Here is a 25,665-nt window from a genome sequence, read left to right as displayed (position 1 = left end):
AAATAGTATAGCAATTGATATTTCAAAATAGATAGTTTGAACTTGAGCCAATAAACAAAAGGCAGCTTTTGAATCAGGTGATGTTTCAAAAACATTAATCTAGCTAGGTTGTGCAGGAGATATTGATGGCTTAGAGAACAGCTACAGGGTTATTGCAAGAATTCAAATGCACTTTGATTCTAGCTAAAAAAACAATTGGAGGGAGTGTGTAAATAAGTACAGACAAGAAATGTAGGTAAGCAAGACAAAAAGTGGGAAGAGAGGAGTTGTACCAGTGTGTTGATAAGAAAGGTGTTTACTTGAGTTCAAATCTGGCCTCAGACACTTGACACTTACTAGCTGTGTGAACCTGGGCAAGCCACTTAACATCGATTGCCTCCCCCAAAAAAATGTACTTTCTAAATACATCATAATCAATTCTATCCCAATATAATGTGCCAGAAGTTTTGACTATGAGAAGTAATGCAATACTGTCAATAGACAGACATAACTACTATAAATATCAGACAAAATAAGTACTAGAAAATAGTATTTTTCTACACAGGAGACAATTATTAGATATCATACCATATAGGGTAAAGACAGCAATACACTTTCATTTGTAGAAAAACATTTCTCTTGTGAGAAAATTAAAGCAGTGCAGTAGACCCATGAACTGGGGAAAGAAAATTAACACCAGAAAATGTCTGCCATGCATATAATATGTTGTAAACAAAAAGACTGAATTCAATATTGGAATAGTGTCAGCACTAGAAGCAAGAAGATCTGCATTCAAATTCTACCTTTGATATATACTGAGGAAACTCCTCCTACCTATACAGATGAGCACTTGTTCTAAACTTATACATCTTAGAGAACTGCATGGGGAATTGAGAGGTTAAGCCATAGTCTTAATATTGTAAGCTCCCTGTATTTTTTTTATTTTCACATTAGTCATGATGTAAAGAAGAATTAAAACCAATGGGAGGAACCATAGGAAAAAAGAATCAAAACAAAACAAGAAAAGTGGAAGCAAGCAAATAGTATACTTTCATCTGCATTCGGACTCCATAGTTCTTTCTCTGTATGTGGATAGCATTTTCCATCATGAGTCTTTTGGAGTTGTCTTAGATCCTTGCATTGCTGAGAAGAGCCAAATCTATCAAAGTCAGTCATTGTACAGTGTGACTGTTACACCGTACAACACTCTCCTGGTTCTGCTCATTTCACTCAGCATCAGTTCATATAAGTCTTTCCAGGTTTTTCTGAAGCCTCCCTGCTCATCATTTCTTAGAGCACAATAGTATTCCATTACATTCATATACCACAGCTGGTTCAGCCAATCCCCAATTGATGGGCATCCCCTCAATTTCCAATTCTTTGCCACCACAATAATAGTTGCTATATATTTTTGTACATGTGAGTCCTTTTCCTGTTTTTATGATCTCTTTGGGATACAGACCCAGAAGTGGTATTGCTGGGTCAAAAGGCATATACAGTTTTATAGCCCTTTGGGCATAGTTCCAAATTGCTCTCCAAAATGGTTGATCAGTTCACAATTCCACCAACAATGCATTAGTGTTCCAATTTTCTCACATCTTCTCCAATATTTATCACTTTCCTATTTTGTCATGTTAGCCAATCTGATAGTTGTGATGTGGTACCTCAGAGTCATTTTGATTTGCATTTCTCTAAACAATATTAATTTAGAGCATTTTTTTCATATGACTAGAGATTTTCATATGACTAGAGATAGCTTTAATTTCTTCCTCTGAAAACTGCCTGTTTATATCCTTTGACCATTTATTAATTAGGAAATGACTTGTATTATAAATTCTGCTCAATTCTCTATATATTTTAGAAGTGAAACCTTTATCAGAGATACTAGTTGTAAAAATTGTTTCCCAGCTTTCTGCTTCCCTTCTAATCTTGGTTGCATTGACTTTGTCTGTGCAAAAGATTTTCAAATTAATGTAATCAAAGTCACCCATTTTGCATTTCATAATGTTCTCTGTCTCTTGTTTGGCCATAGGTAAACTATTCCTTGTTCTCCTAGTTTGCTTATAGTATCTGTCTTTATATAGTATCTGTCTTTACATCTTTATATATATTTCTATATATATCTATATATATAGATATATGTACCCATTTTGATTTAATCTAGCTATAGGGTGTAAGATATTGGTCTATGCCTAGTTTCTTTTTTTTTTTTTGCTTTTTGGTGAGACGATCAGGGTTAAGTGACTTGCTCAGGGTCACACAGCTATTAAGTGTTAAGTATCTGAGGCTGGATTTGAATTCAGGTCCTCCTTACTCCAAGGCCAGAGCTTTATTCATTGCACCACTTAGCTGCCCCTATGCCTAGTTTCTGCCATACTATTTTGTAGTTTCCCCAGCAGTTTTTCTTAAATAGTGAGTTCTTATCCCAGAAGCTGGAGCTTTTGGATTTATCAAACAGTAGGTTATTACAGCCATTGACTTGTTTCTTACATACCTAGCCTATTCCTCTATTTCTTAGACAGTACCAAGTAGTTCTGATGATTGCTGCTTTATAATACAATTTAAGATTTGGTACTGCTAGGCTACCTTCCCTAGCATTTCTTTTCATTAGTTCCCTTGATATTCTGGACCTTTCGTTCTTCCAGATGAATTTTGTTATTGTTTTTTTCTAGCTCTATAAAATAATTTTTGGTAGTTTGATTGGTATGGCACCGAATAAGTAAATTAGCTTAGGGAAAATTGTCATTTTTATTATATTAGCTCAGCCTATCCATGAGCAACTGATATTTTTCCAATTATTTAGATCTGACTTTATTTGTGGAATTGTTTTGTAATTGTGTTCATATAGTTCCTGAGTTTGTTTTGGCAGGTAGATGCCCAAATACTTTATAATGTCTACTGCAACTTTAAATAGAATTTCTCTTTCTATCTCTTGCTGTTGAACTTTGTTAGTAATATATAGAAATGCCAATGATTTATGTTGGCTTATTTTATATTCTACAACTTTGCTAAATTTGTTTATTTCAAGTAATGTTTTACTTAAATCTCTAGGATTCTCTAAGTATACCATCATATCGTCTACAAAGAGTGACAGTTTTGTTTCTTCTTTTTCTAATTCTAATTCTTTATTTTTATTATTTTATTATTATACTTTGTTATTCTAATTCCTTCAGTGTCTTCTATTATTGCTAAAGTTAACATTTCTAGTACAATATTGAATAACAGTGGTGATAATGGATATCCTTGCTTCACCCCCGATCTTATTGGAAATGTTTCTAGCTTATCCCCATTACATATAATGCTTACTGATCATTTTAGATAGATACTACCTGTCATTTTAAGGAATACTCCATTTGTTCTTATGCTCTCTAGTGTTTTTTATAGGAATGGGTGTTGTATTTTGTCAAAAGCTTTTTCTGCATCTATTGAGATAATCATATGATTTCTGTTAGTTTTGTTGCTGATATGGTCAATTATGCTGATAGTTTTCCTAGCCCTGAATATTGAACCAGCCCTGCATTCCTAGTATAAATTCTACCTGGTCATAGTATATTGTCCTCGAGATAAGTTGCTGTAACTTCTTTGCTAATATTTCATTTAGAATTTTTGTGTCTATATTTATTAGGGAAATTGGTCTATAATTTTCTTTCTCTTTTTTTTTTGGCTTTTCCCAGTTTAGGTATCAGCACCATATTTACATCATAAAAAGAATTTGGTAGGACTCCTTCTTTGCCTATTTTCCCAAATAGTTTATATAGTATTGATTTAGTTATTCTTTAAATATTTGGTAGGATTCACTTGTAAATCCATCTGGCCCTGGAGATTTTTTCTTAGGGGTAAGCTCCCTGTATTAATGAAATGACAAAACCAGTTCAAAAATAAATATTTAGGATTTAGAATGAAAGGATATGAGTTGGGATGTGTAGATCCTAGGTCTTCCTCTATGTGACCTTGGGCAAGTCACTTAAATCATCCTAGCCTATTTTCTTCATCTGTAAAATGAAGAGCATGGATTCATTGATATCTAATGTATTTTTGTGCTATAAATTTTATTCTTATTAAACATGGGAAGATCAGAGGCAAAATTATTATGTGGCCAAAGGTAGTCATCTTCATTTCTATGATCACAGCATCCTTACTTCATGTCTGGACCACTATAATCCATATGTTTTATAAGAAAAGACCAATTAAAATTCTCCCCCTGCCATCTAGATAAAAGGCAATCCTTTGGGGCAATTCAGGTTACAATGCTAAAAAAAGGAAAACAATTAGAAAAAAAGACCAAACTACTGTAGCATAGAGAACAAGATGAACTTCTGGGAAATACAATACTATAAAGCTAATTCTTACCAGCACACCAGTGCACTTACCAGTGCATATCGATTAGCAGACAATTTTAGACAGTGTCAGTTGTGTATTCCACATGATCAATTTGTCTCCTTTTCTGATGGAAAATTGCAATCTGAACTCTCTGTCTCTTTGTCTCTGTCTCTGTCTCTCTCCCTTTCAACAAAAATTAAAATCTTGCATCTCTTCTCTATGTTCTATAAATTTCATCCTTTTTATTAGAGAAACCTGACTATGAAGCTGAAATCAGTTTCTACATGACAGAAGTCAATCATTCATCTTGGTTCTCAGATAGAAAAGGCACCCTCCTAAGATTGGAGCAGAGATTATCACTTTCCCAAAGGGAGGTATAATTCCTTGTACCTGCTTCAGGGAAAGACTCATTTTCCCCTGCTGGTAGCAATCTCTGTTGATGCTGATGAGGTAACCTCCTTATGCCAACTAGTGGAGCAGTCAGAGAAATTAGTATGGATTTGTGCACAGTGGGAAGTGTTACACTAGCAGTTCTTAATTTTGGGTAATAATAATTGTGATTATGATTACTACAAAGGTTAGCATCTATGTAGTACTTTAAGGTTTGCAAAGCACTTTCAAAATATTATTTCATTTGATCTTCATAACCCTGGGAAATTGTTGCTATCAATATCCCTATTTTACAGATGATTAAACTAAGGCAGATAGAGATTGACCAGGGTCATATAACTAGTAAGATTTGAACTCAGGTCTTATTGACTTTAAGAGAAGCACTCTATTTACTACATCACCTATTATTCTTTGTCATTAAGCAATCATGACACAATGAAGGGAAGTTGGGAAACTCATGAATGCATATGCAATTATAAGTGTAAGTCCCATGCAATTTGCAGGATACCTCACAAAACTCAAGGTACACACACTTTTGGAGAAATGCTGTGGTACACAGTTAGGATGCCTCAGTGACAGCCTCTCAGGGGAAATGAGTTCAAGGGTGAGAGTAGTCATAATACAGGTTAATTCCTTGATACTCTTCCTCTCCCCTGCCCCAAAATCCAGATCCATCATCTTAACTCATTCAAGTTTGTGGTGTACCCCAGAATTAGGAAGAGAAGAAGTGATGATTTTATTGCTTGTTAAAATATTGTGAAGTGAGGTATGTTTCTACATAGACATGTTGGAAATTCCTGAAAGCATACACAAAATGATTAGTATTTCACAAATGATTAGTGTGGTTTGCCATTTCTTATGCAGTGGATCCATTTTGTCAGGTAGTTGGAGGTTAGGTGACTTTCCAAGGGTCACACAACTGGGAAGTGTTTAAGGCTGGATTTGAACTCTGGTCTTCCTGACTCCAGGCTCAGTGCTCTATCCATAGAATCAATTAGTTCTAAGCATGACAAGTGGAATTTGAACAATTTGAACTCTAGAATCATTACTCTTTCTACTTCAGCATGCTGCCTCTCTTTCTTCAGATAACACCTAAATTCAAGACATACTCTTTTACCCCAGGATAAAGTATTCAGTGCTGAAGGACTTTTTGTTTGTTTTTTTCTTTTTGGTCCAGGTCTGTGATTTCATTTGCATAGAGAACTTCCAGTGAGGAAATACCCTCTGTCAATGCAGATTAGCATCTGCTCAGCAACGTAGGAGTCTACAGCCCTGAGAAGTTAAGTGACTTGTCCGCGGTCACATGAACAAAACATATCAGAAGTTGAACTTGAACCCAGGTCTTCCTAAGTCCAAACTTTTCTCTTTATGTTTTCTGCCACCATCAATGCATAATGTGAATATCATAAAATATTGTCACTAATGAATTGTCCAATGTCTCCAATTTAATTTTTTAAAAGTATTTAAATATCAAATATTTAATATTTAATTTTTATTTAAATATCAAAATATTCTAATTAAAGTTTTTTCTAAAAGCATAAAAGTTGGACCTAATTTAGTCTACTCTGTAACACATACTAATTAGCATTAAATATGCTCCATATGTATTTACATCATTATATTTCTCTAAATAGTACTTAAATTAAAAAAAGTATTTTCCAAATATGATTTGATTCTGTTAAATAAAACATCATCTATGCATTTACTAATTATTGTTTATGTGACAGGGTTGGTGCTAGGTATTATAGATATAGAGAAAAAGCAAAAAGGAAAGGATTTATTTTTAAAAAACCTATTATATGCCAGACACTGTGCAAAATGCTTTACAAATGTTATCTCATGTTATAGGAAGTTGTTTCAATAGATATTTTTTGCAGGATTCAAAGTTTTTTCCCCCAAGTATGCCCAAAAGTATTCCCTTAACAAATGCCATCTGAAGAGATATGATAGATACTGATATCACCACCTTATATTTAGTTCATTTCAGTGCTGAAAACATGAGAGAGTGAGCGCTCACTGGCTATGACTCAGATTCACAATCTGAGGCTGTCACAAAACTTCTTTTCTCGAATACTACAATTTGTTTCTCATCCACCCCCTCATTAACTGTAGGTGGACAATGCCCAAGTCAGGTACTAGTGAGAATCAAAACCTAGCTCAGGTCTACCCTCCCCCCACAAGAAACAACAGTCAAATTTGGAAGATTTGGTTTTAGGTAGACTCCATTCCATAGGCTGATAGAATTTTGGGGGAAACCCTGGGCCAAAGCTAGTTTATAAAGCTCACTAAATAGCAGACACAGCTGTATGCTGAAAAAAATAAGCATAAATACAGGGCACAGTGAATAGAGAGAAAAGTCTACATATAGAGATTATTCTACACCTTTAGCAAATTGTCAAACTAATTTCCAAGCTTGCAATTAAGAGATTCATAAATTCTGGGTTATGATAACAAACAGTAGCTGAGTAAAGTGAATTCTATGTCCAAATAGTTTAAACATTTTAATGTTAACACAATTTAATATTGTAAGTAGCTTTGGATTCAAGAAGATGAGTCTGTTTGAATTCTGATTCTATTTAAAGCTGTTGTTACCTCATTCTTTGTTTTAAAAAAGCAAACACTTCAGTGTAATTATTTTCCATTGCCACTTGGCAAAGGTAGAACATTACTCCTTTTCCTTTCCTCTTTGATTTTTTTTCAAAGAATCATGATTTTCTGTTCCTCAATGGCTTAGGCCATTATCTGTTAATTCAGAGAAAACATCCAAAATGTAACTACGGGAATAACTTAGTCCTGCTTGAAATTAGCAGTGAAAAATACCACGGTTAAGAATGGTAGCACTTATTTTCTATGTAATAAACATCCTTTCAGCATATTATAACAAAAAACCAAGAATACATTCTCAAAGTTGGTTATTTGGGAGTTAGAAATGTTAGAATAAAATATATTTTAAAAGATGTTGTTGGGCAAGAAAGTAATTACACTAAAAGATTTTTTAAATGATAATTAGTATAACGATTAATGGTTATAAAATGGATTTCCTGGATCCATTTCCAAATTTTGACATTGAGATGAGCCAACAATTTACAATGTAAAAAATAAAACAAACAATAACCATGAGGAAATATGCTCAACTTCCACAATAATCTTTGAAATTTAAGTCAAGACAAAATTACATATACTAGTACAGCAAAAATATGAAGAGGGAGGATGATGAAATCCAAAGCTGGCAAAGTTGTTGGCAAACAGGCACTCTAATATGTTTAGGGTATGAATTTCAAGTGGTAAAATTTTTTAAGGAGAATTATATTGTAATATACAGTAAGAGTCACAAAACTGACCCTATCTTTTGACTCAGGAATTCCATTGATAAGGTTCTATCTCAATTATAAGTAAAAAATAAAAAATCTCTAGAAAATAATTTTAAAAGAATCTATATGAGAAGTTTTAGAGAATAGATAAATTATCGCAGCATATTAATGTGATAGAATAAGGGTATAAAAATTAAAACATAAAACATATAAGGAAGTATTTTGATAAAAATAAATAAAGGAAATCAGCAAAACCAAAATTGTATACATAATTATTTAAAAAGAAGAAAAGAAAGAAGGAAGAAAAATCAGGCCAAATGGAATAGAACTTTGGAAAGGCCTGAAAACAGACTCAGAACAAACACATTTTTTGCTTATTTATTAATTCACTTGGTTTCATCTATTTAAAACTTGAGGGTTAGGGGTGGGGTAAGATTTTACTTTATTCTGGTTTTTTATTATTTTTGTGGTTATTAGATTTATGGACATAAGGACAGTGATTTCTCAGGTATAAAAATTTCCTCGGTGAAAAAACATTTTCTACCAATGCAAGTTGGCACCTTTTCTGCAATTTATAAATGAGAAGGTTGACAAGAGCCTGTAGCAGTTTAATGACTTCCCAAGGGCTACTAAGCTAATGTGTGTCAAAGGCAAGATTTGAAACCAGGTCTTTCTGGATTGCAGACTAGTCTGCATCCAGTATACCATTTATAATAAAATAATAATAATAATAAACAGAAGAAGAAGAAGGAGAAATTGATTTATGTGATGATTTCATTTAGCAAAATCTACCAAGCAGTGATAAGAATTAGTTTTTTCCAACAAATGAGACAATTACTTCACTGCTTTAAAACTCAGATCTTCTTCCCAACTAGAATCTTATTTTATTTAGAGAGTTAAAGTTCATGAGGACTAATGACAATCATTTTAAATATCAACTTCACTTTTTAAAAAAAAATACAGACCCCTCAATATCCCACCATTCCCAGTTCTTAGGGCCTCATGTCTAAGATCCATAAAGTTTGTCTAAGGCAATATATATTCAAAGAGCTAAGAGTAGTGTACTTTGAGTCATCATAGTGGAACACTATATGCTTTCCTATCAACAATCACTTGGAGACATACATTCTGGAAATACTACCTCCATTCATGAAAGGGAAATTTAAGGGCTATGTTCCCTTCAGGCATTCATTTCAGAAGGACAAAAATAAAAACACTTATGGGCAATTAATGTATTGATTTGTATGGTCAACAACCAAGTTAATCAGAACAGACAAGGGAAAAGATTAAGCTTAAATTCAACCTAGAAATATCTTTGAGATAGCTTATTAGTGGCCAACTGAAAATGAATCAGTACCCTTAAAGTTAACAATTCTATCTTATTATCAATCTAGGGTTAATTAAAAGTACCTCATCTTCTTTCATTAAATTAAGATTTTGTTTTAAAGACTTGGTCTCCCTATCTCACCTAGGCTATGAATACCGTGGGCTATTCACAAGTTTGGTCCTACCTTTCTAATCAATCTAATCAGTCTAATCAATATGGGAGATTTTATCTATACCATTTCCAGGGTGGGCCAGTTTGCTCTGACTTAGACATCTTGGTAGTTGCCCCCCCCCACTTTTCCATATTAATGCTAAATAGCTCAGACACATGATCAAATTAGCCCATAGCAACTCAGAATTCCAAAGTTCAGCCACCCCTAGTACTTTGGATTACAGGTGTATGTGCCACCACAACAGGCATCTTTAAAATTTGGGAATTAAAAAGTTTAATATGCTTAAATTCCTTTAATATTCAGAAAATTATAGGTTTTATACTAGGGATAATACTCTCAATTTCTAGAAAGAATTATCAGGTGCATTAAATAAACAAATAGCATTCTTTTTGTGGATAAATACATTAGACATATATTTTAATTTGTAATGTTTTACATATTTTGGAAGTATGAATGCTTTGCTTTGAAAGCAAAACAAAACTAAAAAAACCCAGATAATTACACCAATTTTGGAAAATTCACATCTGGGAAAACTAAAAAAAAGGGGGGCTTGATTATATCTTTCTGCTTATGTAAGCATTTTTACTTTAATAAGGGCTTTCTTTGAGAACAGATTGTGCTCTCCTTTTCCACTCTGTCTCATCTCACTGTTGTCATAATATTTATAATGCAGAAGTATTACAATGTAATATAATGCCATTGGTAAAAGTTGGAGTTTATTTTATTATTTAGCAGCAAATAATTTGTTAAAACAACTTTGCAATTGAAGAGAACTACTAAAAATTAATTTACTACAAGTTTCCTAATATAAATATTAAACAGCACTTCCTAAGGTTTCTTTCATTTCAATTCTTTTTTCCCCAATTTTCCACTTTTCAATTTCAATTTTTTTCTTTCATTTCAATTCTTTTCATAATATCAAATTATAAAATCATAAATCATAAAATTAAATATCTAACAGTAGCAGATCCAATGATCTAACTCTTGAACCTTCTATTAGCCCCTACTCACTTTCCTACCAGTACCCAGGGAACAATCTGATCAAACACACTGAAACACAGCACAAGAATGTAAATGACCTTCCCTTGCAGGAAAGTAAAATTATGATGTTTCCCCCTCCTCTTCTCCACCCCCTCCATAATCTAAGAGTCCAGATCATAATTTTAAGTTTTGCATTACTGATTATGCATGTAGGAGCTGTCTAAGGTTCTGAATCTGTCTAGTTAGCAGGACCACTGACTGCTTAGCATTATATGTGCCCCAGGTCACAGACAAGACACAGATAAATCCAGCCTAGCCCTCCATAGTTTAACTCTGTTCACATTAGTATGTTCACAGTTCCAGTACTAAACACCTGGAAGTAGCAAGACTTTCTTATGACTAGATATAAGCTCAATCAAATGAGATAATACATGTAAAATGTTTTGCAAACCTTCAAGTGCCATATAAATTTCATATATAGATATTAATTTCTTCTTAATCTAGTTGAGAGAATTACTTCAGAACAATGACACTAGGGATAGAGAGTGCAAATTTTTTTCGAAGAACTTGCTTTCCAAAGGAATCATCTCTCCATGAGGTCTATTGGCTAGACCATGCCTTCCAAATATCATGAACATCAAATATTATTTGAGTTCTGCTCTTGACCTCATTCAGAAGATAGGCCTTTTCTACTATGTTCATACAACTGCTTCTTTCCTTACACCATCTTGTTGGCCTAAGTTTATATGCATAGACCTGGTCAAGATACCAAGATCAGTGACCAAGGGCATAAAACAGCCTTAAATTAGTGCAATAGAGTCAAGGTTCTGAGATGGTACCTATATCCACCAATACAGGAAATGTTCTGGGGGAAAGAAAAAAAACTGTCATTATAGGCATAAACTGTAGAAAATTTGGAAATATTCAAAATGGCACCATGCCCTACAAAAGAACTAAATAATGTTCATGTTTTATTTAATTTTCATGTTTTATATAGAGACAGCTAGTAGTACAATTGGATAGAGTGCTGGCACTGGATCAGGAAGATCTGAGTTTAAAATTAACCTCAAACATCTACTAGCTGTGTGACCCTGGGAAAGTTCTTTAACCTCTATCTACTTTAATTTCTCAATCTCTAAAATGGGGATAATAATAGCACCTATCTAGGGGGGTTGCAAGGATAAAATAACACTTAAAAATATTTTGCAAACTTTAAAGGGTTGCTACTATTATTAGCTATTATTACTTTGGTTGGTACAAAGGTCAAAATAAATGACAAAGTCCTCCCACAGAACACTGATTATGAAAAATATTTTCAATGAATATTGTCAAATTATAATGAAATACACAATTAAAGTCTTAAGCTTAAACTAGGACCTTTTTCTTTTCTTCCTCTCAGAATAGCAATGACTTAATATGATTATACAAATTAGGCAGATCAAAAAATAATCATGACTATGCAGCAATATACTCTTCTGTTCATTTCAAAAAAAACATCTTTCTGTAACTTTTCTTTATTGAGGAGGGCAACCCCATCCCTAGATCCCCTCTCCCTTTCTACTCTACCCCCAAATTCAGCAAAAAACAAAAACAGAACCTTTGCAAGAATATTCACATTTAAGAAATACAAATGGGTATGTTTGAAAAATCTATGTCACATTCTGCAATTTGAGTCTATCTCTGTTAGGAGGAATAAAGCATTATTTATATGTGGTCCTCTGGAATGGTGGTTGGTAATTGATTGATCAGAGTACTTGTATTTTAAAAATATTTGTCTTTATAATATTGTTGTTATTGTTTAAATTGTTTCCCTTTTTCTCATTTTTACTCTGCATCAGTTTATATAAATCTTCCCAGGTTTCTCCAAAACCATCCCTTTCATCATTTCTTACAGCACAATAGTATTCCATTCCTCAATTGATGGTTACCTTCTTATCTCCCAGTTCTTTGTTATAACAAAGAGATCTGTTATAAATATTGTGCACATATACACAAATTCCATTTTAATATCTGTGTCATGACTATTTTATCAAGACTGCTATTATCTTCTGCAACCATTCCCTCTGCAATAGGACAATTGGCAATATTCAGCAAGCTAGAATTATAGGGGACCTACAATATGATAAGGATTCAGAATGGAGGTGTTTAAAAGACAGAGTTCTAAATTTGGTTTCACAGTATTAATATACATCATGTTATTTGCCCTTGCAGCATTCCTTAAATTTATGAACCACATTTTTCAAAACCTGCTGAGCTGAAAATTGGTGATGTACTTTAGTGACATCTTGATTTACTCTAAAAATCTTTCCCAGCATGACCAAATGGTGTGCATAGTCCTCAAGGAGTGATGTCAGCATATGCCATGTGTCAAACTCAAAAAGTGCCAGCTTTAAAAAAAATATGCAATGTAGTTCTTAGGATGTTGTTTATGTTGTTAAGGGACAAAAATGAAGCTACATAAAGTAGAAGCCATCTTCCAATTGGGTACCCCCAATATTATGAAGGATTAGTCATGCTCCCTAGGGCTCCTGGGATGGTGATGCTACTTTATCTAGTGATTCTCTACAATAATGACAACCCCAGCAGATCAACTCAAATATCAAAAGGTTTTTCATTGAGCCCCAGAGGCAGAGGCTTCCTTGAAGCTCAAGAGTAATTTCTCAATGAGTTTTGACTAGAATTCACAGAATCTGTGATACTGTCACTTGCACAACCAACATCTTTGCCATAGATTGATGTACTGATTTCCACTATCAGGGCCATCCTCTCTCAAGCTGGTGGTTTTTCCAAATTACTGCAGCTCTAGGCCTATATTCTCATATAAATCAAAACCAACAGAGCAAAATAATGGCATGGGGAGAAAGAGCTCCTTGTAACAAAGGAATTATTTTCTTTGAGACCTACAGGCCCCATTTAGAGGGGATATGGCATCTCATCAGCTATCAATGGAACACAAGAACTTACAACTTCTACTAACTTCCTCAAAGCTTAAATAGTGACAGATCTAGGGTTTTTAAGACCTGTTTTTGAGTTTTCTTGATTGTATACTTTTTCTGTGTCTCAGAGTGCAAGATGATAGCCACAAAAAAGTGTGTGTGTGTGTGCACGCACACATGCACGCATGTTTATATGTGTATCTGCTCAGCCATCACAACAGTAATTCCTATCCCCATCAAAGTTTGTGTTTATACAACTTTACCTGAACATCCTAGACTTTAATTCAGAGGGAGATGATGGAGGGAGAAAGGAAAGAGATAAATTTGCATATACGGTGATAGGTGGTGGTACCAACTGATGGGTTGCCCCTCTCTGGTCAGGGTTTTTGAACCATGAAACATAAGCTCTGAATAGTCATAATGAGATTCAGAATGAAATACTCATGATGAACATGATATACTACTTCCTATTCCTGGTGGTCTTAAGGTAGCCTCTACAGCACCTTAATTTTAGGGAACATGTTTTGCTGGTATCCATATCATGCTATTATATATAGTATTGTCATTTCCAATAGAACATTCCAGTCTCCAACATTAAAATAATGTTTTCCCAGTTCTCATCAATAAGTATTAGGGCTTTTGAGATATTTTAATAACATATGCTTGGACTCAAACTATGTAACTGTGTAGTCAACATTTTTCAGGGGACACAGATCTTAACCTAGTATCTCTGCTTTGGAACTGGACCCAAGAACTTTGACCTCTGTGACTCTGAATAGCAACTGTATCTGGGGTTCATTTAGCAATCTCTACTTCCTGTGGAGGCCTTACAGTTATTCATGGAGAAACAGGAAGGAAATAGTAACAGAAGTGCCATAGCTTTGGAGGGTTAAATACAATTATATGGTAGATACTTTGTTCTGTTAATCCCTGACTTTCTATAGGTTTAATATTTTTATTATATTGTATCTCTAGGGAACTTAAATTTGATCCAGATAAGGAAGAAACCTGAGTAGAAAGCTACAAACCAGACCTTGGATGCGGCTCAAATCCACTATGATACTATTCAAGCATTTTCCATGCTCTAGCAGTCTTCCAGTATTTCATGAATGATATTTTCCATTATTCTCCAGACTAAGAGATGATTCTCTTCTCTATATAGTACATTAATATATTCCCAAGACCCTGACCAGAATTCTCAGAGCTATCTTAACCTATTTATGGGACAAACATTTCTTTTCAGACTAGAAAGGCATGAATTTGGCTGGGAAGAGATATAGTTCCTGAAGCATAATATATCCTATAAAGGGGTGGAAGAGAAGTTAGTGTCATGCTCAATTGGAAGTTACCTATGAAGCTGAATCCCACAAAGATTTCTTAAGTTACAGGTTAACACTGACAATTAAGTCTTTGCTTTGCCTTTTTGATTCAATTTTCTGTTTTATTATGAACTCCACATACATAAACATGTAAATTTTAAAACACACAGATGAACAGAAAAGAGGATTGTATACACAATTATGAACTCGACACTTAGTTTTAAGTGTATATTAAATTTAACATTATAGGAACAAAAGTCCTCTGCTTGTCTGTGTCCCCTTCTGAACTAGTTGGTTCTGCTATATTTTTTAATGCTTCACTGGAACTCTTTATTTGTTCTTTTTCTTTTTTGCAGTGCTATTACTGACCATTAATTCTTCCCCTAATGTACTTTTTTCCCCATAGATTTTCCTCCTGTAGTGACTTTTATGACTGAGCATATACATACATGTTGAACTCAAACAATGATTCACTTTTGTTCTGTGTCTGATCAACCTGGATCCACACTCACCATTTCTAGATGAGGCAAAATACATCTAAAATAGTGGTATGGAGTCATATTGTCTTCCATTTGGACCGTCCCTTCTCTCTTTCAAACCAAAAAGCGATCCAAACCAAAATTCAGTATCTACTATATAAAAGGTACTACATGAAGTACATATGATACAAAACGAAATTGCACACATATACCACATACCTCTCTCTCTCTGTCTCTCTCTCTTTCTCTCTTACACACACACACACACACACACACACATACAACACACAACACACAACACACACACACGCACACTAGTATCTGCCCTCAAGGAGCTTACATATTCTTATATTGATTAGAATATTCAGGTACAGAAGGGAAACATTTAGTAATAGTACCCCATTAAGCTAAAACTTTGGACTCCAGTAAGGCATAGTATGGATAGAGATGATTTCTGCTTCCTGGTTTTCAATGTAGAGTCTGCTTTAGGGTATAACAAAAACATAAGCATCTCATTCATGACCAAAAGAAGGTCATTGGCAGATATGTCTTTTAAATAACACCTTAACTCCACCATGACCAATCTAGTTTCTGTTTCTTCCTAGTTTTTTTTTCACTCTTGGCTTTTCTGTTCCACTTCCCTCACTGTCTGTTCCCTCATGTCTACTCTCAACATGTCATCTTATTTCACACCTGGATTGTGTTTTTCCTCTGCTCCTGTCTTTTGCTGCTTCCCTCCCTGACCACTGGCTTTCCTATTGATAATGTTAACATACATTAAACTCTCACAGCAACCCTCACCTATCCCAGATTGACCATTGTAAACAGCAGCTTAACCACTCTGGTTGCACCCCATGGTGGTGGGACTTGATGGAAATTTGTCACTATGAAGTATAAAATCCTGGGTAGTCATAATTCACATTTCAGCATTTCAGTATTTCATATTGAAACACAGGAATATTTAAAGATTGAAATTTTTGTATTGTCTATTTTTTGATCCACATCCTTATTCAAAGTTTCTTTTATGCTTTTCATCTTACAATGATGAAAACATGTTCCCTCAATCAATATCTTCCTTAAACTATACATAAATTACCTTAAAATTCTAACTTTTTAGAACCAGGAATATCTATACTATAAATCAATATTATAGTGACATATTAAACTAGTCCTGCAGAAGACCATAAGATTGTTCTTTCTGCTTCCTGAGAGACATTTAAGAATAATCTGAGCAAAGTGCATCAGAGACAGTTCATGTGGAGTTTATCTTGGAGGCAAGGAATTACATGCCTTCTGTGATTCTATGATTAGATCGCTACTTTGCTAGCCAGATAAAATTAGAAATAATGATACCCTGATTGGCTAGTTGTGATAGGGACTAGCTAAATATTCAGACACTAGTTTGAATCTAAGGCTAATTTGGGAATCAGATTAGTGACTCATGCTTAAAATGACAATAGCTTACACAGGCCATATACCTTACTTGCACAGAACTTTTTTTGTCTAAAAATAAGAGCAAGATAGTATTCAATTGATGAGCACTTTTTTTATTTAAAAAGTTTTTTTTGAGTAACCTCTCTGTAAAAAATTGTGCTAGGTGCTATAAAGACTATCTTGAGACCAGAGACTGAGTTTTTGTCTTACTTTGTATCCCCAAAATTTAGCACCATGCCTGGCACATAGTAGGCACTTAATAGATGTTTCTTTGTTGAATGACTGAGTCTAAGGAGCTTGTGATCTAGTTGGAGACACCAAACTAACACACAAAAAACTACAATGAAAAGTACAAGACAACATAGGATGAAATACTCATCCATGTGGTATAGAACTTCATTGTAGGGGAGTTCTTAGTATTCCCCACAAGTATTTAATATAGGAAAACCATGACTCAAAAAATAATTCTTGAATGAGTGACTGATTTAAAGGATAGGGATATAAATGAATGTGCTAGATTCATAGATTTAGATTTGGAAGAGATCTTAGAGGCCCTTTGGTCTACCTCCCTCATTTTGTAGCTGAGCAAACTAAAATGGAGGTAAGATAAATGTGAGGTCCCAGGTAATAAGTTCAATTGGCAGGATTTTTTCTTAGGTTCTCCAATTACATAGTTAGTTCTCTTTTGGTTATGAAAGAGTTCATGGTAGAAATACAGCTTGTGTTATCTTTAAAAGATAAGTAAGATTTGATTCTGAAGAAGAGAGAACATTCCAGTCAGAAGATGGAGAACAGCATGACCAGGAATGAACATGTAATGTTCTTGGGGCAGTGAGAAAAACAGCATTTATCATAGAGTAGAGGCAGCAGTCATAGCAGTAGTTGTTGTGATGGATACTCTTTAGCTCCTTAAGGTTTGCAAAGAACTTTAATACGTTATTTTATTTAATTCTCAAAACCCTCTGTGGTGAATACTACAATTATTATTATTATTAACTTCATTGTGCAGGTAAGGAAAATTAAGACTGAGAGAAATCAAGCAATTTGCCAATGGTCACTCAGTGTCAGAGATGGAATTTGAGCCTAGCTTTCTCTTGCTTCCAAGTTCAATGCAATTTCCAAACAGTATTTTCATTTATCAAAACAGGCAATCAACACACAATGGGTTCAAATAACATGAAATAGAATGAAATTATTAAGTTATGCTACAAATCAAAATAAATCTTTTTAATAAAAATAAACATCTTAGAAGTATTTAGTACCATGTTTCAGTATTTTAGGAATAGAAGAATACAAGCCGCTAAAAACATTTACACATATTAAACTAAAATGCAGTCTTAAATACAATTTAAAAAAACATTTTCTATTAATGAGATACCATTTCAAGAGTGTTGAAAGTCATTTCATGCCTGACACAATTTGCTGAATCACAAGCAGCAACTATATTCTACTGCAGTCCAATCAAAAAGACAGATCATATTTCATCCGGAGTTCATGAAATATTTACCTGCTAATAAGACTAAGAGGAAGTAATGATAAATCTGTCCTATATGTCCTACAAATGGGGAACTCTGCCATTTTTCATTGTGTTTTCATTGTCAATTTGAAAAAGCATGAAAGGGCTTTCCAAGTTATAACAACTCAATACCATTTCATATTTTTCTTTTTTAATAACTTTTTTTCTCAAACAGCAAAACTCTTCTCTCCCTCCTATACCTCTAATTGAGTGAAAATACAGTGAAAACCTTTTACATTTTTTAAAAGAAAATTCATCCCACATTAAATGCACAGGCATTTGCATACATGCAAGCAGACTATCCTCATGTAGGCATTAGGTATTTGGATACATTGGATTTATCAACATCCCATACAAATGATCCCCAGCCTTGAAACCTGCCAAGATAAGCTCAAGGGAACTCTGTACCAAGCCCTGCTTCCCTCCTCCCCACCCCAATAAAGAAGTATTTCCAAAGCTGCAGAATTTGTTTGTTATTCTGGACCCCAAGCAACCACCATGGCCACATGGAGAAGAGGGATCTTTATCTCATACTACTTTCTCCCTTTTCTCCTTTGCTTGTCTAAAAAAAAATACAAAAGGAGAAAATGGCAATGAGAAAGAAAAGAATGGATTTTGAGGCATTATGAGAAGTCTCCTCTCCTCAGTCCCCCATCATCAATTCAGAAACTATTTTTAGTGTTACCTCAAGTGATTGCTCCTGTCAGTCTTGGGGTGATAGCCTCAACCCAAAGATCCTGACAGAATGAATTCAGAGGTTCTCTTGAAGTCTGTATTTGTTTTTTCTAAATGAAATACAAAAACTTCTGAGGTAATTTTTGTTTTAGGTCCCAAATAGTTAGAAAAATGACCAACAATGCCCTGCCCCCCCCACAAAACAAATCACTCCCCATTAACGCTCTTCAAAGTATTGTATAAAATATTGTCATTGGTTTAAGTGCAATAGATATACGCAGTGTGAATCTGGATAATGCTAAGGGTATTCATTATTTGCACTGATAGTTTGCACTGACCTGGCTTTCCTCCAAATAGGTCATGATTAACCATGTATTACAACATAGATGAAAACCAGGTTACAATGTATGTGTGGAGTTACTAAAAACTTGATGAAGTCAGAATACCTGAAGCTCCATTGTGAGAATGATTTGGACCAAGGGATCATGGGGCTAAGGTGTAGCCCTTCTGCAACACTTTTGTGATGTTTTTACAACCATCCAGATGAATTGAAATACTCTAATCAAGCTCTATGTATCACTTTAGGAGTTTCAATGACAGAAAAAAAAATATTCCCATTAGTAAATCTATGTCTAATAAGCACATGATTTAGAAAAGATCCTATGCTGAAATATTTGACAAAGATTTACAAAGTTGACCACAGAGAAACTATCCTTGATAGATACATATATAAGATTATTATTTATTATTCTTTGTTGACCAGTTGGTTGCTGACCAATAGGTTGCATTGTTTCATAGACCTGGACTAAACCATGAATTCCACTGAGTAAGTAGCAATAATACTTTCTTCATATCATGCACCAAGTATAATTAAAATACTATAGTATTTAGTACCTTAGCCAGATGAGAGTTGATCCATTTTGTAAAAGTTCGTTTTTGCACTATCTCTTGCTCATCTAAAAAAGAAGGATAATGATACTTATTAGTATTATCAAAGGCCACTAAGAGCTAACAGCATAGAAAACATCATCATAATAAATATCTACAGGAAGCAATTCTTGTTTCTCCTCATTCATTTTTTGCTTGCAATTTCCTTGAAAGTAAAGGAAGAACAACCTCAAAGGGTTTTCATCAATTATATTATTTTACAATTAATATGCATTAATTTCATCAACTATATTATGTGATAAATATACACTAAGACTTTGAACTTTCCTGTAATATGTCAAGCTTATGACAAATTACTTCATGTATTATGGTATTATCATATTTTAAGACATTTTATAAAAGCTAGAAATCACAATAAATGAAGGTTAAGTTTAATTCAATTCAAAACTCTTCTTAGGCACTTAATATGTATGTGCAAGTCCCAATGCCAGACAGGGAACACAGAAACAAAAACTAAGTTCTCTCTGATCTTAAAGGGCTTACTTTCTCCTGGGGGGGATGTAGCATATTTACAAATAAGTTAATAAAAATAATATAAGAAAATTTCAAATTCAATAATATTAGTAACTCAGGGTATCAAAAAAAAATCCTATAGTGGAGGTTATACTTAAGCTATGTTTTAAAGGAAGCTAGGAATTTGAAAAGGCTGAATTATAGACAATGGCCTAGAGTTGGGAGGCAGAATGACTTATAGAGAGAATAGCTAGCAGGTCACTTTTTCTGAAACAGAATGTGCATCATTTTATGAAATAAAAAAGGGTAGGCGGGAACTAAATTGTGGAAAGCTCCATCAGGCTGAGGATTTTTGGGAAGGGAGAGACTGGACACAGGAAAAAGTTGTCAACAGACATTTATTAAGTATTTATGATTGGCCAAATCCTGTACTAAAGACCGGGATACAAATAGGCAACTAACACGGTCTCTGCCCTTAAGGAACTCACATTCTACTGGGATTTAGCACATTTTTAGAGAACCACATTTTAGAAAACCATAGAAAATCATAAATTTAGAGCTGATAGGGACTTGGGAATCATCTAATTCAACCCCTTTAGTTTATAGCTAGAGAAACTGAGTCTCAGAAAAATGCCATGAATTACCCACATTCATATTGGTAGTATCAAAACTGAGATCAAGTCCTAGTTCTGTGACTCCAAACTCACTGTTCTTCCAGTTACAGTGTGTTGTATCTCTAAGCAGGAAGCTAACTGCCATGGAATCTATCCCAAAGCTCCAGGGTATCAGGTAAGAATTCTACTCCTCAATCACTAATTATAGAATCAAGACCAATTCATGATCCCTAGAGAAACTGTACCTATGTACAAGGTTAGGAGGAACTTCTCTCTGAAGGTCATTCTAGAACCTAAAAGCACTAGACCATGAATCAGTCTAAAAGGCACTGGTAGCTGAATCATGTTTTGACTCTAACTGGTGCTTCAATACCTTCATCTATAGAGTAAAAGGATCATTCTTAATGATATCTAAGATACTTTTTGACACTAAAATTCTATGATATTAAGTCATGTTAGAAATTCTAACTTGCAATTCATACAAATTCCTTCTACTATTTCTTATGTCCCCTTTCTCCATTTTTCCCCCCTTCCCATATGATCCAACCTCATAGTTATACATGAGGTAGATGTAGGTGTACTCATCCAAGGGTAGGCGTGGTAAGTAAAGAAAGGTCAGGTGTGTTGTAGAAGACATAATGTTGCTGCCTTGAATTAGGAAATGGGTTCATATCACCACTTGGGCACTTACTCGCTGTATGATGGTGAGCAAGTCACTGCATTTCTGAGTTTCCATTGTGTCATTTCTAAAATAAAGTGAGGAATACTTGTACCATCTACAAAGTTGTTAAAGGAAGCCATGCCTAGGCTCGGGGATGAGATACAACATGCTGAAGTTGGACAATCCTCTTTCTTTAGAAGGAGTAACTGGAGAAAGAAAGCTTAGTCATCAATAACATGATTTTGATATCTTGATGCCTTGAAATTGTTTTACACTTTTGGTAAAATACTACTACTATATTTTCCTTTTAAAATTAGAGGAAAACAGTTCAAATGGTTTCTTATGAGAACCAAATATTGCCACTGTGCAGTAGGTAAGTGGTTAATGGACTAAACTGCCCGGGGGGGGGGGGGGTAGGTGTTTTGTTAACTCAGGAAAATCGACTGTTTCCTGCTGTGCATTGCAACTTGAGTAAGGAGGGTGAATCCCTGGAGAATCTCCCACATACTGTGCAGGAGGCACCACCTGCACCCTCTTCCAGCTCTAAGCCCTGTTGTGCTTCATTGTCCTACCAATGTTGGCATTACAGGACCTCTACCCATGGAAATTCTAAAATCTAACAATCTAAACTAAAAAGGACTTAATCTTACATTTGAGGAGGAGGTACAGAAATGCTTACATAAAAATTTAAAAATCAGATACCCTAGAGAGAAAGAAGTATGATATGTGTGTGTGGAGGAAGTCCTGGTAGGGGGGAATTCACAAGAAAAAATAACAAAATGAATAACGAATATAATAAATAATAATAAAAGCAATGAATGTGGTTCCAGGTGTCTATGTAAACAGAGAATGGGTGAGAAACAAAGTGTACTATGGAACTCTGACACAAACAATTCTACAGGCATGGCAAGATGGGATGGGATGGGATTAATGGCAGGAAGATGATGATGACAGGGAAGACCTTGTTCAAAGAAAGCCAATTTACTAAATAGTTGGAAAAACATCAGTTGCTTATGGGTAGGCCGAGATAATATAATAAAAATGACAATTCTACCTAAGGTAATTTATTTATTCAGTGCCATACCAATCAAACTACCAAAAATTATTTTTTAGAGTTAGAAAAAACAGTAACAAGATTCATTTGGAAGAACGAAAGCTCCAGAATATCAAGGGAACTAATGAAAAGAAATGCAGGAGAAGGTGGCCTAACAATTCCAGATCTTAAATTGTATTATAAAGCAGCAATCATCAAAACTGCTTGGTACTGGCTAAGAAATAGAGTGGTGGATCAGTGGAATAGGTTAAATATGCAAGACACAGTAGTCAATGACTATAGTAATCTATTATTTGATAAACCCAAAGACCCCAGCTTCTGGGATAAGAACCCACTCTTTGAAAAAAACTGCTGGGAAAACTGGAAAAGAGTATGACAGAAACTAGGCATAGACCAAAATCTCACACCATATGCCAAAATAAAGTCAAAATGGGTTCATGATTTAGATATAAAGGCTAATACTATAAGCAAACTGGGAGAGCAAGGAATAGTTTACCTATCAGATCTATGGAGAACAGAAGAATTCATGAGCAAAGAGGAGACAGAGAACATTACAAAAAGCAAAATGGATAATTTTGATTACATTAAATTGAAAAGTTTTTGCACAAACAAAGTCAATGCAACTAAGATTAGAAGGAAGGTAGAAAATTGGGAAAGAATTTTTACAACCAGTCTCTCTGATAAGCGCCTCATTTCTAAAATATATAGAGAATTAAGTCAAATTTATAAGAATACAAGCCATTCCCCAATTGATAAATGGTCAAAGGATAAAGTTCTCAGATAAAGAAATTAAAGCCATCTATAGTCATATGAAAAAATGCTCTAAATCACTATTGATTAGAGAAATGCAAATCAAAACAGCTCTGAGATACCACATCACACCTATCAGATTGGCCAACATGACAAAACAGGAAAATGATAAATGTTGGAGAAGACGGGGAGAATTGGAATACTAATGCATTTTTGATGGAACTGCGAAATGATCCAACCATTCTGGAGAGCAATTTGGAACTATGACCCAAGGGCTATAAAAATGTGCATACCCTTTGACCCAGCAATAGCACTTCTAGGTCTATATCCCAAAGAGAGCATACAAATGGGAAAAGGACCCACATGTACAAAAATATTCATAGAAGCTCTTTTTGTGGTAGCAAAGAGTTGGAAATTGAGAGGATGCCTATCAATTGGGGAATGGCTGAGCAAGTTGTATATGAATGTAATGGAATACTATTGTGCTATAAGAAATGATGAACAGGCTGACTTCAGAAAAACCTGGAAATACTTGTATGGTCTGATGCTGAGTGAAGTGAGCAGAACCAAGAGAGTGTTGTACACAATAACAGCCATGTTGAGTGATGACTAATATTGATAAACTTAACTTTTCCCAGCAATACAAGGATCTAAGACATCTCCAGAGGCCTCGTGATGGAAAATGCTATCCACATCCAAATAAAGAACTATGGAAGTTGAATTGCTATTTTCTTTTCTCTTCTGTTGAGTTTTGTTTCCTCTTTCTGATGATTCCTCCTATTGGTTTTAATTTTAATTTACAACATTACTAATGTGAAAATGTGTTTAATAGGAATGTAAATGTGTAGCCTATATCAGATTGTGCACTGTCTTGGGGAGGGTGGTGGGGAGGAAGGGGGAGAAAAATTTTAAACTCAAAAGCATGTGGAAGTGATTACTGATAAATCAAAATAAATTAATAAAAAAAGACAAAAAAGAAATATTTCTAAAAATACAATAAAAATAAATAAAAAAGCCAATCTGAAAGAAAAGGTAGAGGTGCTAAGACGTTCTAAAGAAGAGACTCATCTTTTTAGAAATTCACACACTTAAGATGCAGGCATGGTGAAGGACATCTGGGTGAAAAGGCTATAAAAAGGAAAACAACTCAAGAGGCATCTGAGGCTCTCAAAAAAGAAAATCTGGCACAGGAGGGAGGGAAAATGCCAAAGTCACCACCTTCATGAGCCACCACTGCTATTGTTGCTGCTCCATTTGATAGTGAACTTCTGTGTTTATATTTAGACTTTAGCTAAAAGACCTTTTTTTGGAAAGCTCAGATTATATCTTCTTGTAGCATTACATGTTTTTAAATGCCAACAAATCCCTCTACACTTTTTTTCCCATTCAATATGTGAACTGTGAAAACATATTTTAATGGGATCTCCAAATATATTTTTAGTTCATATAGTCAGACAAAGCCAGCTGTATCCTAAGTTAAAAAAAAGAGAAGAAAAAACAACAAAATAAAAAAGAACCCTCTATGCCATCATTTTGATGCCATCGTTTCTTCCTACTATTTTTTCCCTAAAGAAATGTTTAATTTCTTAAGTTTCATGAACTCAGCATGTCTTCACCTGTCAAAAATTAAAAATTATTCTTGGGTTTTTACAATTTGTTGTAATGAAAAAATGCTGAAAATTTACACACACACATGTACACACACACACACACACACACACACACACACACACACAAAACAGTTTACCCACAAAGTTTACAAAAGATATGCACTGGGGGAAATATCTTGAAAATAAATATCTAATGGTATGCATAATATACAACTATAAACATAGAGATTCTTTATAATATCTTGTTGGGTAAATAGAACTGTAGGTTTTTTTCACTGTACATGGAGTTGTGTTTAAGAAGATATTATATGAATATATATAAAAATAAGCAATCTTATCATAGAATTTTTCTGTATTTAAAGAATAGACCAAGGGGCAGTTAGGTGGCACAGTAGAGGCAGGTAGGTGGCACAATGGATAGAGCACCAGCCCTGAAGTCAGGAGGACCTGAGTCCAAATCTGGCCTCAGACCAAACACTTGACACTAGCTGTGTGACCCTGGGCAAGTCACTTAACCCCAGTTGCCTAAAATAAATAAATAAATAAATGAATAGATCTGTGATTTTAAAAGTATCAGGGGTGGGGAACCTGTGGCCTCCAGGCTCCCCCCCCCCAACCCCTGCCGTGTAGGTTATTCATAAAAGAAGGAAGGTAGGTCAGCATCTTCTCTGGAAATTATAGTTTTAGAGGGTTGCCGAAAGCACTGAAAGATTAACTGGTCTGCCCAAGGCCACGT

General features: G+C 34.5%; 1 protein-coding gene across 1 annotated transcript in view; it reads right to left on the bottom strand.

Moving 5' to 3' along the window:
- The window catches only part of SYNE1 (spectrin repeat containing nuclear envelope protein 1), a 552,931-nt gene that overhangs the window by 429,225 nt on the left and 98,041 nt on the right, over positions 1 to 25,665 (bottom strand). Inside the window, exon 4 of the mRNA XM_027857999.1 lies at positions 19,734 to 19,795. Within this exon, the coding sequence (XP_027713800.1) occupies positions 19,734 to 19,795 (62 nt within the window). The remainder of the gene's footprint in view (positions 1 to 19,733; positions 19,796 to 25,665) is intronic.

This window comes from Vombatus ursinus, unplaced genomic scaffold (assembly GCF_900497805.2).
Source record: "Vombatus ursinus unplaced genomic scaffold, bare-nosed wombat genome assembly UNPS02012602.1, whole genome shotgun sequence".
Lineage (NCBI taxonomy): Eukaryota > Metazoa > Chordata > Mammalia > Diprotodontia > Vombatidae > Vombatus > Vombatus ursinus.
Note: the sequence above shows the minus strand (reverse complement) of the source record. Positions and strands in the feature narration are given on the sequence as shown.